This window comes from Condylostylus longicornis, unplaced genomic scaffold (assembly GCF_029603195.1).
Source record: "Condylostylus longicornis isolate FDR11 unplaced genomic scaffold, ASM2960319v2 ptg000720l, whole genome shotgun sequence".
Lineage (NCBI taxonomy): Eukaryota > Metazoa > Arthropoda > Insecta > Diptera > Dolichopodidae > Condylostylus > Condylostylus longicornis.
In genome coordinates this window covers 3532-18783 of record NW_026578667.1, presented here as the reverse complement: position 1 = coordinate 18783, position 15252 = coordinate 3532, and the positions used below count along the sequence as shown (strand labels likewise).

General features: G+C 45.2%; 1 protein-coding gene across 1 annotated transcript; it reads right to left on the bottom strand.

Annotated features, from left to right (window-relative positions):
- Positions 1 to 8758: 8758 nt before the first annotated feature.
- On the bottom strand, positions 8759 to 9935 carry LOC129618034 (putative nucleoside-triphosphatase). The gene is made up of 3 exons (XM_055532960.1): positions 9868 to 9935; positions 9202 to 9823; positions 8759 to 8995 (listed from the first exon to the last, which is right to left on the bottom strand). The coding sequence occupies exons 1-3, from the start codon at positions 9933 to 9935 to the stop codon at positions 8759 to 8761; spliced, it is 927 nt and encodes a 308-aa protein (XP_055388935.1).
- Positions 9936 to 15252: the final 5317 nt, after the last annotated feature.

Here is a 15252-nt window from a genome sequence, read left to right as displayed (position 1 = left end):
TAAGGCTTTCATTCCGTTAATATGTGAATTTGTTCTCCAGTCGTGGGGTATGTCTTCCAAGCGATTTGTCTGGGCCTAATAATAGCTGCAGGAGTAGTTTTTCATCCTTAAGTGAGTAAGTTCAACAGTGAATTTGCTTCTTTTCTTCATCATTTCGGACTTCCTGTAGACAACATAGGCTTTGATTTTTTGTTGCAACTTTTTTTGTTTCGTCGCACGTGCCACTTGCCATTCTGTTGTGTGGACACGGGGTTCACAATTTCGAAGTCTGGCGTGGTCAGAAATTCGAACGCTGTAGTTTACTTGGGACATTATTCAGAAAGAAAAACGGTGGTATTTAAACACGAACCGATGCATTCTGTGTTCCATCCAGTTAGACGATGTGGCGCGCTGACGACATTTTTACGACATTCATCCTCTTTCAAACCATCTTCCTCCGCCCCACAAAACGATATTCGATACCGTTGCAGCCCTTTCGTCCCACGATCAGGATCAAGCACAATCGCCCCAACTGTACTCGAAGTTCACAATATTTTATACCCACGTCATCCTCACACAAATGAAGAAATTGCGAAACTGAAGTCGACGATAATGAACGAAGTGATCAAATTAGGACCTCAAATCCCACATTTTTACCCGACCGAAGGCCAGTATTCTCCAAAAACTGATTGGAGTCGACAATCGATGCAACGCATTCTGCATACGGTCTCAATTATTCGGCCCTTTGACTTCTGGTATGAACCGTCCTACCACGCCGTTGCTCGTTGCTATCCCACCATTGCTCTTTCAAACGATTTTTCGAATGTGTCTCTAGGTCCGTCATCGCCTCCAAATTGACTTGGTAAGCGAGTCAATTTTCGACCCAACGAATGGGATAATCAGAGATCCATTATCGATGATTGCTGTCTCCCAGGTTTCGTCCTTACACGAAAATCCTCGATCAGGAAGCAACGCCCATGCCCCGCTGGTTCGTCGGTGGAACGCTCAACGCATGCTACGACTGTCTAGATCGCCATATTTTGAAGGGAAAAGCGGACGACCCAGCCATCTATAGAGAATCGCCCTGCACGAACAAAAGTGAGACGCTGACATACCAGCAGCTTCTCAACCTCGTAAGAAAGACGCTTTCAAAAAAACACTCATCGAACGCCACAATTCCATTCAGGTCGATGCATTATCGAGGGGACTGGCCTCTTTAGGAGTTGGGTTAGGAGATGCAGTCCTCGTTTACTTGTAAGTTTCGCAGCAATCTCTCGAGTGCCCTCCTTTATAGACGTTCTCAAGGCCGGTGATTCCTGAAGCAGCTGCTGCGTTCCTGGCTTGCGCGCGTTTGGGGGCGGTGCACTCCGCTGTCTTTGGGGGTTTTGGTGTTGGGGAGCTGCATCGCAGACTGGAGTTGGTGAAGCCCAAGGTGGGGAATGTGAAACGTCGGGGGCATGAAGATGTGTTTTCAGGTGGTTATTGCAGCCTCTTGTGGAATTGAACCAGCTCGTATTGTTTTCTACCGGGAATTGCTCAGTGAAGCGATGCAAATGAGCAGCCATAAGCCCCAGACGGTTGTAGTCCTAGAACGAGAGCAGGTAGCTCAATAATCGCTGCCTCTCCTGTGTATCAACTGTGATAGTCGCTTTTGGGAGTGGAGCCTCACGACGTGAAATGGGGCAATCTGATTCGAGAACACATTCTTTCCTCTCATGCGAAGCCTTATCATCCAACGAATGCTGATAATACTCTAATTCCAGTCCCATCCACACACCCACTGTACACTCTGTACACGAGTGGAACAACCGGTAAGATCGCACGCGATGTTTTTACTCTATGAGCAAGTGTCTGGACTCTCAATCTGTCACTCATTCCCATGTCTGAATCAGGCGACCCCAAGGGAGTCATACGCGATCACGTCGGGCAGCTCTGTTCCGTTCATTTTTCGGTTCCTTCTGTTTTCGACGTCCGTGATGGGGACGTTTTCTTCAATACTGGCGATGTTGGGTGGGTCTTGGGACACTATTTGGGAGTCTACGGCCCGCTTACTGTTGGATCGACTTCAATCTTCCATGAGGGGAAGCCAACTGGACCGCCTGATGCGGGTGAGTTATTACGACGAACGTGTGGCACGCTTGGCTTTTGCACTGTTACTATCGTGGCTGCAGCACGCGATTAGTGCTCCATGGAAATTATTGTTGTTAGGAGTTCTGTTTCAATTGAGTCAAAAGAGAAAAGCCAAAGGAATCTTCACCACGCCTTCAGCGCTCAGAGTCATTCGTCGCGCAGATCCTGACGGTGTTGCGATAGGGAAACACAAATCCCCCAACCTTAAGGTGAGACCGACGTCCCGTGCAAAGCCGCCCGGACCTCCCGGGACTCGCCCATAGTCATGCAGACTGAGCTCTTGTATTCGGAGTGAATCTTTTCCATCCTTGTAATTGTGCATCCTCAGTTGTGTTGCAACAGCTGCTTGTATCTTTCAGCGCATTTGGTGTGGAGGTGAGCGATTTGATGAGGAAGTTGGTGAATGGGTTTCGAATCACCTTCGTCATCATGACGGCGACAAGTTCCCGATAGTGCAAGATAATTGGTGGCACACTGAGACAGTAAGAATTTACACTTGAACTTCAACTGATCAGAGGTTCGTTGTATGAATACTTATACTTAGGGATATCCCATGGTCACTGCCATGGCTGGAATTCTCGATGACCCCCCCATCAAGTTGGAACCAAAGTAGGCCTTGTTTTCATTGACAGCATTGAGATCAGAATGTTAGACAGATCTGTAATAATCTTCATCTTTGGGAGGTTCAAATTAATCCTTTAGAAAGGGGCGCACGGGTGAAATGGTTCCTGGATGGAATCTTCGGATTGTCCCAGAGCAAGTGTCTCTGAATCAAGTCAGCGGTCCGGTTCTGGCCCAGCTTCCTCTACCTCCTGGTGCTTTGGTCTCCCTTCAAAACGGAGACGACTGCATGCGTCAGAGCTACTTGTCGACGTTTCCAGGATATTTTGATACGAAGGCAAGAATGAACAGTTACAGCGTTGTATTTGTTTCTGGCGCTATCCCCTGTGAACAGTTACTCGTTCAAGGACTAGTTAAAGGGATGAGACTTTTTCCTTCAGGATTCGGGAACGTGGTTTATCAAGGAGCATGAATTGAAGATCGATGGCCGCACTGATGATGTCATCAACGTTGCATCTCATAGATTATCATTAAATGCGATGGAAGAAAGTTTACTGAGACATCCGGCAGTTGCTGAGGCCGCAATTGTACCGATCAAAGATGATATCAAGGGGGAGGTAAAATGTTCATATCAAAAGGTTATGTTGATACCACAATAGAGTTTCCTGATATAGTCTCACATTTGACTCTATGGTGGATATTTGAACTCCATTACAAGAAGGTTACCTGGCATTCGTCAGGCAGCCCAGTGTAGCTGCCACAGAAAATCCCGACCCTGCCACTCAGGTCCCTCTTGCGTTTGTTGTACTTCACAACTCACTGGAGCAAGTTCAGAATACACGAGCAGAACTTTTTAGAGAATGTTTACAACGACTAAGAAATGATGTTGGGCCGATCGCGTGTCTTAAAAATCTTATCATTCTTGCAAGGTGTGTAAGAAGTTCGTTGAACACGCCAGCAAAATATGAAGCTCTCAAAGAAATAGGTGCCCACGGTTTTCCCTTCAGGCTCCCTCGCAATCACAACACCAAAGTCTTACGCCATCTATTGATTTCTCTGAGTGAAGCATCTCCAATTGACTCCCAACGGCTCCCACTCGACCGCGTTGAGGATCCGAATATCATCAATACGATCATTTCTGCAATCGAGAAACAGTCTAATCCTCCTTCATAATTCCCATCAATTGGTTTTGTAACGCTAAATCTGTTTTCATCCTAAAATTGTCCACTTTTAATGAAATGAAAACGACTGCAATTCGATTTGAACTTATCCTGATTTCAACAATTCAATTAACCATTTCATTGGGTCATTTAGTTTCCTTGAGTACCTTCCTACCAGACATGCATGCTCAACGTGCATGCTTAACATGCATTCTCGTGTGGGGTGTTCTCTCACTCTTCAATAAACTGGGGTGCCCAGGAGAACCGAAGAAAGTCATAGCGAGGGAAAAATGCTGAACAAAGGACGGTTTAGGAGGGTGCTTCAACAGGAACACGTGGCATGTGTGCCTTGGTGCTTCTGAAGTCTCAGGACCCGTCACAAAGTCTTAAACGCTCTTGCTCACCAATTCTCGCTCTTTATGATTTATTTCCTGCGCCCTGTCACCAACAGAGGCCTGAAGTACCTGTTTATTGTGGTCTTGGCGATGTCGACGTGTTTTTTTGTTCATGTTGTGTATACATTTTGTTACTCTCTGGGTTTTTCCGTCAACTGCCGTGATATCGCTGTTTCTATTGACTTTGGCTACCTCCTACTTCTCCCTCCGGGGTTCTGCCCTCCTCCTGTTATCCCTTACACTCTTCACACTTTGGTTCTCGAACTACCACTTTGCGTCCAGGGGACTTTTGTCCTCACAGATAGAGTAGTAGATGGTGCGAGCGTATACTTAGTGAGGGAAGCAAATTTCAGGGATCTTCCACGCCAATGCCTCATGACCACTTCTCATCAAACTTTCCTCTGCCGTTTTTGAATGTGGGTTTCCCTGCTGTGGGGAATTCATTCAAGAGATAGTTCACAAATGCTTCATCTCTGACTCGACGGTCAACCGCATTAGATACAATCGACAGACCAAATTTCATAAAAAGGTGCATCAGTCTTCTGTTATCCGGACTACATCTTAAGTGATTTCCAATGGCTTTTAGCGCGAAAGTGATCTTGAAGGCACGTTTTATCAAAAACGTCACGGGTTTATTCTTCTACTCCGGCAGCAAACAATACGGGGAGTTACCACAGATGCCCCGACCTCAGTGGCAACATCGTCGACCGCGATTTCGCCAACTAATTGTGATTGCGCAATGCGCAGGTATATCTATGAAATCTTTACCCGCAGCACCCTCACGCAAAACACATTCAATCTTTCCTTCCTTGCCCTAGTAATAGGAATTGGTTCTTGATGTATGTGTGAGTGGAGGTCCTGATGTTTTGCTCCGCGCAGTACTTGGTACTTTGCATGCCCTGTGGGACAGAAATACCCAGACCCTTCATTTTCTCATTTCCATTCTGAAACTCAAATGAATCTAATCCGCCAACGTCGTCAACTGGCGACTGTTTCGAGGGAAACGTCGTGTACGAGACTTCTCAAGAGCTTTTCCAACTTTGCCCTGGTGCTACAGCCATTGCCGTCCTCAGAGACTACGAACAATCTCCAAGCTTGCGGACAGCCCCCCGGAAGATCTTCAATATGGGGAAACTATGGAAGGCCGAGAGAGGTCCTGTAGAGATATTGAAAAGTATGGTGATGATCCTTGTGCGAGCTACCGATTCCGCATAGAAAACAACAGAGCCCTTTTTCCGAGGAACTTCTTGGACAAACCAAGAATGATTTGCGGCAAGAGGTGCTATCCACCCATCTGTAAGACCCGACTCTATCATCCAGAAAACTTTAATACTTTTTCAGAGAGATTCAAACAACCTTCGTAATCCTTCGCCATCTAAAGATACAAACTATCCCAAACCCTGGGGATTTTTTGAGTCCGCTGAAGAACGGAAGCGGCGGTTTTTTAATGGGGATCCCTGCATAATCGGGATAAAACGAGCCCCCTAAGGTAAAATGTGCTATCCACCCGGCTGTAAGATTTAATCCTTTTTCAGATGAGGATTTGACCAGCTTTGCCTCTCTACCAGTCACTAGCTCTCTACCAACCAGCACCTCTCTACCAACAACCAGCTCTCTACCAACCATAGAAGCCAATCGACCCACCACCAGCTCTCTACCAACAACCAGCTCTCTGCAAGAACAGGAATTCTGGTCAAACGACGATCTACTCGGATTTGACGACTGGAACAAACGGGCCAAGTACTGCAAAACCATGCTAAAGGAGAAAAAGCATCCTTGCGCGAATCTCAGGCGTATTCCTTATGGAATGACAATGTATCTGTGGAACACGGTGGACAAACCAGCAAGGGTTTGTAAGGAAATGTGCATTCCACATAAGGAGTATCCATCCGTCTGTAAGACCCAACTCTATTTTCCAGAAAGCTAAATCCTTTTTCAGGGAACGGTCCAAGCGCCCCACCAACGAAATTCACCACCATGAGTCGCAACATACCGGATGAATCCACCAATACGAGTCAGGATGAATTCACCGCTTTCCGTCTCCCCATGCTCGATGACTTGAACAGTGGTAACGACTCATGGAGGAACTCAACAATCCATAACCTAGCGGCGTCATTCAACCCCACCTCGAAAGGCCTCGGCAATAACCCCAACGCCCTCATGCAGTACTCAGGAATCTCTAGCGCGAGGCCTGGAGCAGAACAACAAACAACTTTCCTCTTGTCTGTTTTTTTTGTTTAGTTGTGCAACAGGTTTAGTTCTAATTGACTGCCAGCAAACGTTTCTCATTTTTCATGGGTGGTAGAATTTCTCATTTTAGTATAGCGACAGTTTTCTATGCCAAATTGCCCGAATGAGAAACCCCCAACAGTGACCATTTTTCTGGCCTCTCTAACTTGCAATGGAAACCTAGAGATGAAAAAGAGACACAATTACTCTTTTTGGTTGAGAACTTCTGGTTGGTTAGCAACGAGACTGTAATCATACACTTGTTTGGCAGCGATTTAATCGATTTTTCTACTTAAATACTTGAGATTCTAAAGAATAAAGACAACTAAAGATTATCTTCATGTCTTGTCATCATGACATCAATCCATAACGGATGGTGACTCACCCAAATCGACAATAACGGATCGACAACGGATGGTGACACATCCAAATCGACAATAACGGATGGTGACTCATCCAAATCGACAATAACGGATGGTGACTCATCCAAATCGACAATAACGGATGGTGACTCATCCAAATCGACAATAACGGATGGTGACTCATCCACATCGACAATAACGGATGGTGACTCATCCACATCGACAATAACGGATGGTGACTCATCCAAATCGACAATAACGGATGGTGACTCATCCAAATCGACAATAACGGATGGTGACTCATCCAAATCGACAATAGCGGATGGGACTCATCCAAATCGACAATAGCGGATGGGGACTCATCCAAATCGACAATAGCGGATGGGGACTCATCCAAATCGACAATAACGGATGGTGACTCATCCAAATCGACAATAACGGATGGTGACTCATCCAAATCGACAATAACGGATGGTGACTCATCCACATTTCCTCAAGAATCATAATGACTTCTTTATCTTGTGATCATCTTTATATCACAAGATAAATATCAGAAGGGACATTCATCTGGACGTCGTATTTTTTCGAGATGATCCCAATTCGAGAGCCACTTCTGGTCCAACTTACCTCTCAACAATGACTGAAGACATGCTATAGCCATTTCTCTATAGTTACTGGGCGTAACTTGCCAGTCAGCCAGACGCAAATATCTCCACCAATGAACGTAAGTCGGTAGATATGTGAGCAACCCGTATGAGTCATGATCTCTTTACCTCGCTGAGGGATATAAACATGTTCTCGATTAGAAAATTGTCACTACTGCAACAGATCCCCCTTTGAAAAAATCTCTCCCAACCCATATCGCAATGCTCATAATCAAAGATTTCCCCGTGATCTTATTCCGTAGGGGAGGGCGGTGAACGAGGAATTTCGATTTGGCCCAAAATATCGTTCCATTATTTGTCAGGACTTTGGGACAGTTGGGAATGTATTTCCTGTCAATATTTAACGGAGGAAATATGATTAGCATGTCATCTCCGAAGTTTGACCTTTAGGGCTTAAATTCTTATCAAGGACTGTTTGGAACTTTATTTCTGTTGTCCGTATCATTGTGTGTCTCACTCGAACCGCTTTGAGCGGATGCGACTCGACGCCCTCTGCAGTTGACTGATCGCTTTGACGATGAAAGCGAAATTTCATGTCTGTTAATTCGCCGTTCTAGTGAAAACAGCATACAAGTAGGATAATGAACCAGCTGCGGTAAAAAGCAATTTTGGAAGTAAAAAGCAATTTTGGAAGTAATTTTGACATATTTAATGCTATAATAATTACGGTCTGAGCTTCGCCTGCCACTTGGCAATTGCGTCATCTATTGGAGACATATAAGCTTGGTTCTTCCAATGAGCCGCTTCGAGAATAAAGAGATTCTTGAGAAGATCATCTGAGAAAATTTGGCGCAAAATCATTCCAACAGATTTTTCAAAAGGCCATAGTTGAACATTTCCGCTGGTCTGCAACCCAGCTGAGCGCCTCTTGTCTCTCATATGTTTCTTTGGGCGGACAAGTCCATCGTGAACCTCAACAGCGTGGCGATCAGAGAACATATCAAACTCCACCACCTCGTTTGCTGTAGTTGCATCAAGGCCCAGCGCTGTTAGCAATTGAACCACATACGTCAATCTGAAGCAGGCGTGTATTGTATTGTAAGTCAGAGGAATTGCCCATTCCGGAGTGTTTGAGTTTAGAAGATAATTGAGGTGGAGGTGATCGAGCTACGAGCCTCATTTTCACCAAATCAACGTCCATCTGGCAAACTGAGTTCGCAATTTTTTGGATGTCCTGAGCAAGCAATATTAAAAAAAAAATTGTGTGCTCCCCCGAATGGTTCTTACTGTGAACATTGTCTTCGATTTCTCTTGGAAGCCACCCAATTTTTCTCAATTCATGCACGATGTTGTTCACACTGCTGCCAACGACGCGCAATTTTGTCTTGATACGAAAGAGATTGCTCTGAAAAGTCGCAATAGAAAACGAAGCAGAATGAACCACTTACATCTCCCACTTCTTGGGGAACACTTGCTCCCACAAATATTGCGTCTTGATTCGCTGGAAATTGTTGTTGAATAATTGAAGATTGGATCAATTTTGCGCACTTTTGTGAATCTCCAATACCACGAATCTAAAAAAACAGAAGATCCAGGAATGATGTTGCCGTGTTCAAGTGCTCATAGAATCAGATCAACAATATGACTACGGATCTGTGATGCAGCTAGATGGTGTTCTTATCTAATAAGTGACATCCAGATGAATGTCAAGTCACGGATTAGCTCCAGAATTACTACTGGGCCGCACATACATGGTGAGCGTCACTCTACAAGGGTTTACCTCTTGACAAGTTCCGATCTTCACTCTGTCGAAATCACTTTCGCTTGTTGAATTCAATCTCACTTCTTCGCAAATTCCTCTCAGTCGCGCTAATTGAATTGCTGGATTCAACTGTAAACTACAGAAGCCTGCTGGACGCTCCAACGCGTTATCAACGGGCTCAATCAGTTTTCTAGAGGAATTCAGGTCTAATTCAAATGCATTTCCTATCTGGCATTTTTGACGCCATTCAGGATTGAAACATGGAAACAAACAAACACCCCGCTTTAGTCTCTCTTCCGTGCAGTAACGCTTGACTGCCATTGACAAAGCCCTGGTTGTTCCATAGTTGGAAAAGGATGTTGCGAAAAGGGAAATTGAATGTGGAGGAATTGTTGGATGCTTCAGTTGAATATCTGTTGTCCGGATTGGGCCATCAGTAATGGGGTGAGGTACCGGAAATGCAACTTGAACTGTGGCTTTTCCAATCTCCAGAATGCCATCAAAAATCTTGTACAACTCTGGGACCACTGCACCATTACTTCCTTCTGTTGCATTAACGAGAGCAGGAATGTTTTCGTAATTGATGGAGAAAAAAGCATCTAAGGCTTCTGTAATGCCAGATCGAGCGGATGCCATTTGACTAAAGAGAAAAAGAGTCCGTTTTGCTCTTGCATGAAGTCTTACGGTGTAGTGAAGAGATTAATCCTTGTGGCATCTTTATAGTCATTTATTGCGCGACGAATAGCATACATAATTGTCTCTCTGGTTACAGTTGGAACGTCCCTTGATTTGGTTGATCGGAATAATACGGGCACGTCGGGAAAATAGAGTGAATCGCCCTCCTAAACAAAAAAACGAAACCAATAAGGAACTGAATTAGAAGCCTGCGAATTGCAGGAAGCCCGAAAATCACCAAACACGAGCCATTGAACGAACCTCTCTCCATAAAGTCTGAACAATTGCTGTTATCGTCTGCAAGGTGCTGTTCAATGCAACCTTAATATCAGCAATCTTCCTCTCGGGGCTCGTTTTCCTTCGCACATAAAATTCCAGTTCACCGAAAACAGCGGGACCAATCAGGACGGAATGTTCAGCTTTCTTCTTTAACGATTTCCACTCCATTCGTCGAGGAGAGTCAAAACAAGCTCTTGAATTGATCGTCCAAATTTGCACAAAGTGATCAACAATTCCTTGATCGATTACCGCAAATAATTGTTGTCTCACAGAACAACCTTTTTCCAGCTTTGCAAGTTTAAGAAAAAATTCGTGTGCCTTCTCCTTCCGTCTTTCCGGGAATCTTTCAGTCGCAACACTCGTCCGTTCTAAATTTGCTGTCAGCCATCCCACGAACTCGTCAACTTTAATCCGGTCCCCCATCGCTAAAATCCAGAGAACCAACTAAACCAGTTTCTGATGTTTTGATTTCGTCGCTGTCTCCTTTTCCGTTCACCAAAAAAAAGAATACAATGCTGACAAGTAGCCGCAAACATGGGCACATCATCATGGGAACTTGAAAAGCTCAGAAAAAAATTACGAAGAAGGTAACGTCATGAAAACGACCTGCCTTGAAAAATTACTTGAACCAACTTCAAGAACCAACTAACCAACTGGAGGTTCAGCGGCACGGCACGTCTTGCAGGTCTGCGTGTCATGTTTCGGACAAACCAGCTATTTTTGGAAAATGCGTTTGGTTCAAGGGTCTCAGAAATCTTCCTCCTAAATCTGGCTTAAAAATTGCGTAACTCCAAGAGAATAAAAATATTTTTTATCTCGAGGATGGAGCTCCATTTGCTCGCAAGGGCATGGAAATCTGGACACACGGATATATACGGGGTGGAGGATTGCTCCTGCGCGTACCAAATCACCTCAAAGACAGAAAACTGAATAAGACAGTGTCCTGGTTGGCAACAAATTGTTTTACACAAACTTCGTCCAGTAGGAGCAAGAGTACTGACTCGTTGGTTCTGACTTCATGACAAACATTGATTAAATTGTTGAACTTATCCAGCGTAGTTCTGACTCAGTCCAGCGTATTCTGGGACAGCGAAGAACAATATTTGATAGTGGTTTTTGTTAGTGATATTTTGTGTAGTGCAAAATCTCGTTTTGGGACATGAACCAGTAAAATTAAGTCAGGATCTTAACACCTCCCCAGATTGTAGCGAATCATACTTCTTCGTCTGAGCTCATTGATGGAGCAGAGAGAGAATCGTTCATGAAGGAATTTCGGAGGATCTTGAACCGTGGAGCTGCCAGGGGCTTGGTAAGAAGATCGGCAAGCATTCTTTCAGTTGAAACATAAGCGAACACCATCTTATGTGCTTCCTCGTTAATATTTTGAGACCATTTCCGAAGCTTGGCTAATTTCGATCCAACTGCCCGATGACGTGCGACAATGTGACCGTTGACGTTGAGAAGATCAAGAAGCGGTTGATTGTCGTTGTACATGAGGATACAATTTCTTGCAATAAGCTTGTGATCAACTGTGCTTTCTGGCAAAGGATGAAAGTGGCAATCCCTTCAGCTTCCGTCGTTGATGTCGCTGTTGCCGTTTGACGGCTGCATTCCCAAATAATTGGTGAATCTTGACGGTTTAGCATGATGAGACCGCCTGTCATGGACTTCCAATCACGGGTAGAAGCAAACGATGCGTCGGCGTAACAGGTGATCGTTCCTCCAGAATCTAGATTTTTCTTGTATGTAAGCCCAGGCATGTACCCTTAAGGTATCGCAGCACCCGTTTAACTGCAATCACGTGTACTTGCTGGAAATGCATTGACGTGTTGGGATAATGCAAAAGCGATATCGGGTCTGGTAGTGTTGACCAAGAAATTAAGGGATCCAATGAGGGATGCGAACGGAAAATCGTCAGAAGGAGTCCCCTTCTGGGTGAAAAGTAATAGCTGTTTCCATTGGAGTTGCAACCGCATTACAATCAGACATACTATACTTAAGGAGGAGATCTCTGATGAAGGATTCACTGAAAACGTGAATTCTTGACCAGTCTTTCGAGCAATCAATGTCCATCCCAAGCAATTTTGTTAGTGCTGACTCAGTCATCTTCAGACAGTTGTTGTTGATTAGTTCTACAAACGATTGCATATGTCTCTCGTTTAGGAAACCCCCGACGATATCGTCCACAAATACGACAAGCAGAGCTTCAACTCCCCAGATGACTGATTCAGCTAGAACCAAAGCGATGGGTCATTTTTGGACTGCTGATAGATTCTTGAATCTCGGAGAATGGAAAAGATGAACTGATTCCAGAGGTGAGGAGATTCTTCGAGTCCATACATAGCCTTTCGCAGCCTTCCATACAGCATCGGGTCGTTGTTGATCGATGTATCCTTCTGGTTGGTAGACGTACGCTTCGTGTCCAATTGGAGCATTGATGAATGCTGAAGAAATGTCAAAATGCTTTAGTCGTAAGTTGTGCTGAATGCTGAAAGCGAGAGCAGTTCTGACTGTTGGAAATGATGCCATGTCTGCATAAGTTGGAGCGTCTTGTGCTGAGGGGAAAATTCCTTGAGCAACAAGCCGTGCCTTGTAGTCGATGGGGACGCCGTTAACATCTCTTTTGATTTTCCAAAGCCCACAATGTTGGAATGACTTTTTGTCCTTTTGGTGGTTCAACGAGTTCATACCATCGAGTTCATCAAATTTCGCCCTTTCTTTGTCTGTTGCCTTTGGGAAGAAAGTCGCCCAAGGCTGAGAATGCATTTGTGGGTGAGACACCTCCCTCTTTCTACTGCTTGTATCACTTCTTCGTAGCGATTGCCTTTGGTTGACCGTTGGGAAACGCGCGTTGAGACTTCAGGAGTGGCACTGTCTGAAGCTGTTGAAGGCTGAGGCTTGAGCGTTGGGTGGCACTGGCAAGAGTGAGGAATCAGGCGCGAGTCGAAGAGATACTGGCAGTGGATGCGGATGGGTTGGTTGCGGTATCTCTTCCGTGATGTTGAAATCTGAGAAGAAATCTGAAGTTTCTGAAAATGGAAAGGCGTCATTGAGTGTAATGGGAATGTCAAGACGATAAGGCATGTCATTTTCGTCGAAAATCATGTTGCCGACGGTCTTCGAGCAATCCATTGTGTGTCAGGATGTGGTTTAAACACTCCAGAATTGTCGTTGTGATAGAGGAATACACCAGGATCAGCAACGAGGAGCAAGCTTGTCAGTTGTTCTGTTGTGTACCCATACTCGACATCCAAATCGGACGTATGCTTAGAGTGGCGCGTGACGAATCGTGTAAGGGAAACCAGTGCATCAGAGGAATACTGTTGTTCGCGTGGATTCTCTTAATAATGTACATGCCATGGCGCGCTGCTTGGGGCCAATAAACCAAAGGAAGTCCTGAATCGATTAGCATCGACCTGACTTGCGTGATAACATTCCGAATTGCGCGTTCTGCGAGTCCGTTTGATTGTGAGGACTGCGCATCAGACATGTGTATCTGAATGCCGTGATCAGCGCAAAAGTTTTGAAATTCGGATTCAAGAAATTCACCCTCCTCGATCGGATTGAATGTACCGCGGAAATCTGTTGCATTCCTGTTGCCATGTCAAAAGCGCGTTCTGAAGAGTTGATGACACCTCTGATTTGTGCTTCAACGCTTTAACAAAGTTCCGTCCCGAACCGTAACAAACCATGACCAGGAGATAGAGTTCTCCTTCGCGACCTTCGTGACGAGTTGGTCCAAATAGATCCACGCAAACAGCTTCTCCGGCCGAGGGTTCATATCGCTCATGTTGGCGAGGAAACGGCAACACAGTAATTTTGCTTTGGAGCACAAGTTTTGCAGAAAGGAAAATTTACAGAATACCCGAGGAGCTTCATGACTTTCTTGGAGACGTGCCCAAGCTTGCAGTGACGAAGAACAGCCTCTCTTGTGGACTTCGATCTTGCTTCAAAAGCTGGAAAGTGTCTGGTCAACCTTGATCTTGTAAACCCCAGTTGTTGACGTGGTGATTATGTCAATGGTATCTTCATTGTAGACGACGTCCGGGTGATGTTCAGGTGGATATAGATGACAGCTATTGTCCTTGAACATGATCATGAACCCCTTTCTTGGATGCGAGTTGAAAAAACCGACAGAAGATTGTGGCCATCTGAGGGCAAACTAGCACATTTTCAACGCTGATTGAGGGCGGATCGTCCGAACGAGTGTGAAGTGACCCCAGAAATCGTCCCACTTGATGTCACAGGTACTGTGCGTCCATCAGCAACTTTGATTACTCCGAGGCCCGACGTTGAAAGTGTGGTGGCGACGGATTCTATGGTTCGCATAGCTCCCGAGTCGATGACGAACTCGACCGTTTCAGGTGTTGCGACACGAGCATGGGAAGCGTGCGTTGTTGAAAGAGCCTCATGACTGGTGTGGCAGGCGAGGTGTACCTTTTCTTGGTTTGAATTGGTACTTCGGTTCTGATTTTGATTTTTCCGCTGATTGAAAATTCTTCTCGTATTACACTCCTCTGAAGTGTGGCCAGGTAGACCACAAAAGTTGCAAATCTTCTTGATGGTGCTGCTAGAGGACGCGCATTGGTCGACTGATGGGGCGCCCAGTGTTTATTGTTGTTTTCATTCTTGTTCTTTCTGCCTTTGTATGCCTTGGACTTTGATACTGATGCGTGATTGCCGCTACTGGTTCTGCTGATCAATGAGAGCAGGAAACCGGCTTTGTATGCTCAGCAAGAGGACGAAGGTCTTGACTTCGTTTGGTAGAGCGGAAACGGCTGCTTTCAAGGGAATCCAAATATTGGATAGCCTCGACAGTTGGTTGTCCATATTGGTGTCCGTCAGTTGGAACTTCATCAATGGCTCGAACAGAACTGCCTTTATCAGCTTCTTTTTGCCAATCTTGTTCTGGAGGGCTGCGTAGTAGAGATCTGGACGATCTTTGGGAAGATCCTGCAGATGATGTCTCTGCTCTGTGCCGACTGAGAAGAAGATGATGGAAGCTGCTTTCTTGGCATTGGTTGCTGTCCATCCCGAAGGTTTCTTTGGTTCCGGGTGAGCATTTGTCTCTGTAGGCTCTGGCTGGAGTGATATAAAGCTCCAGGCTATTGAATT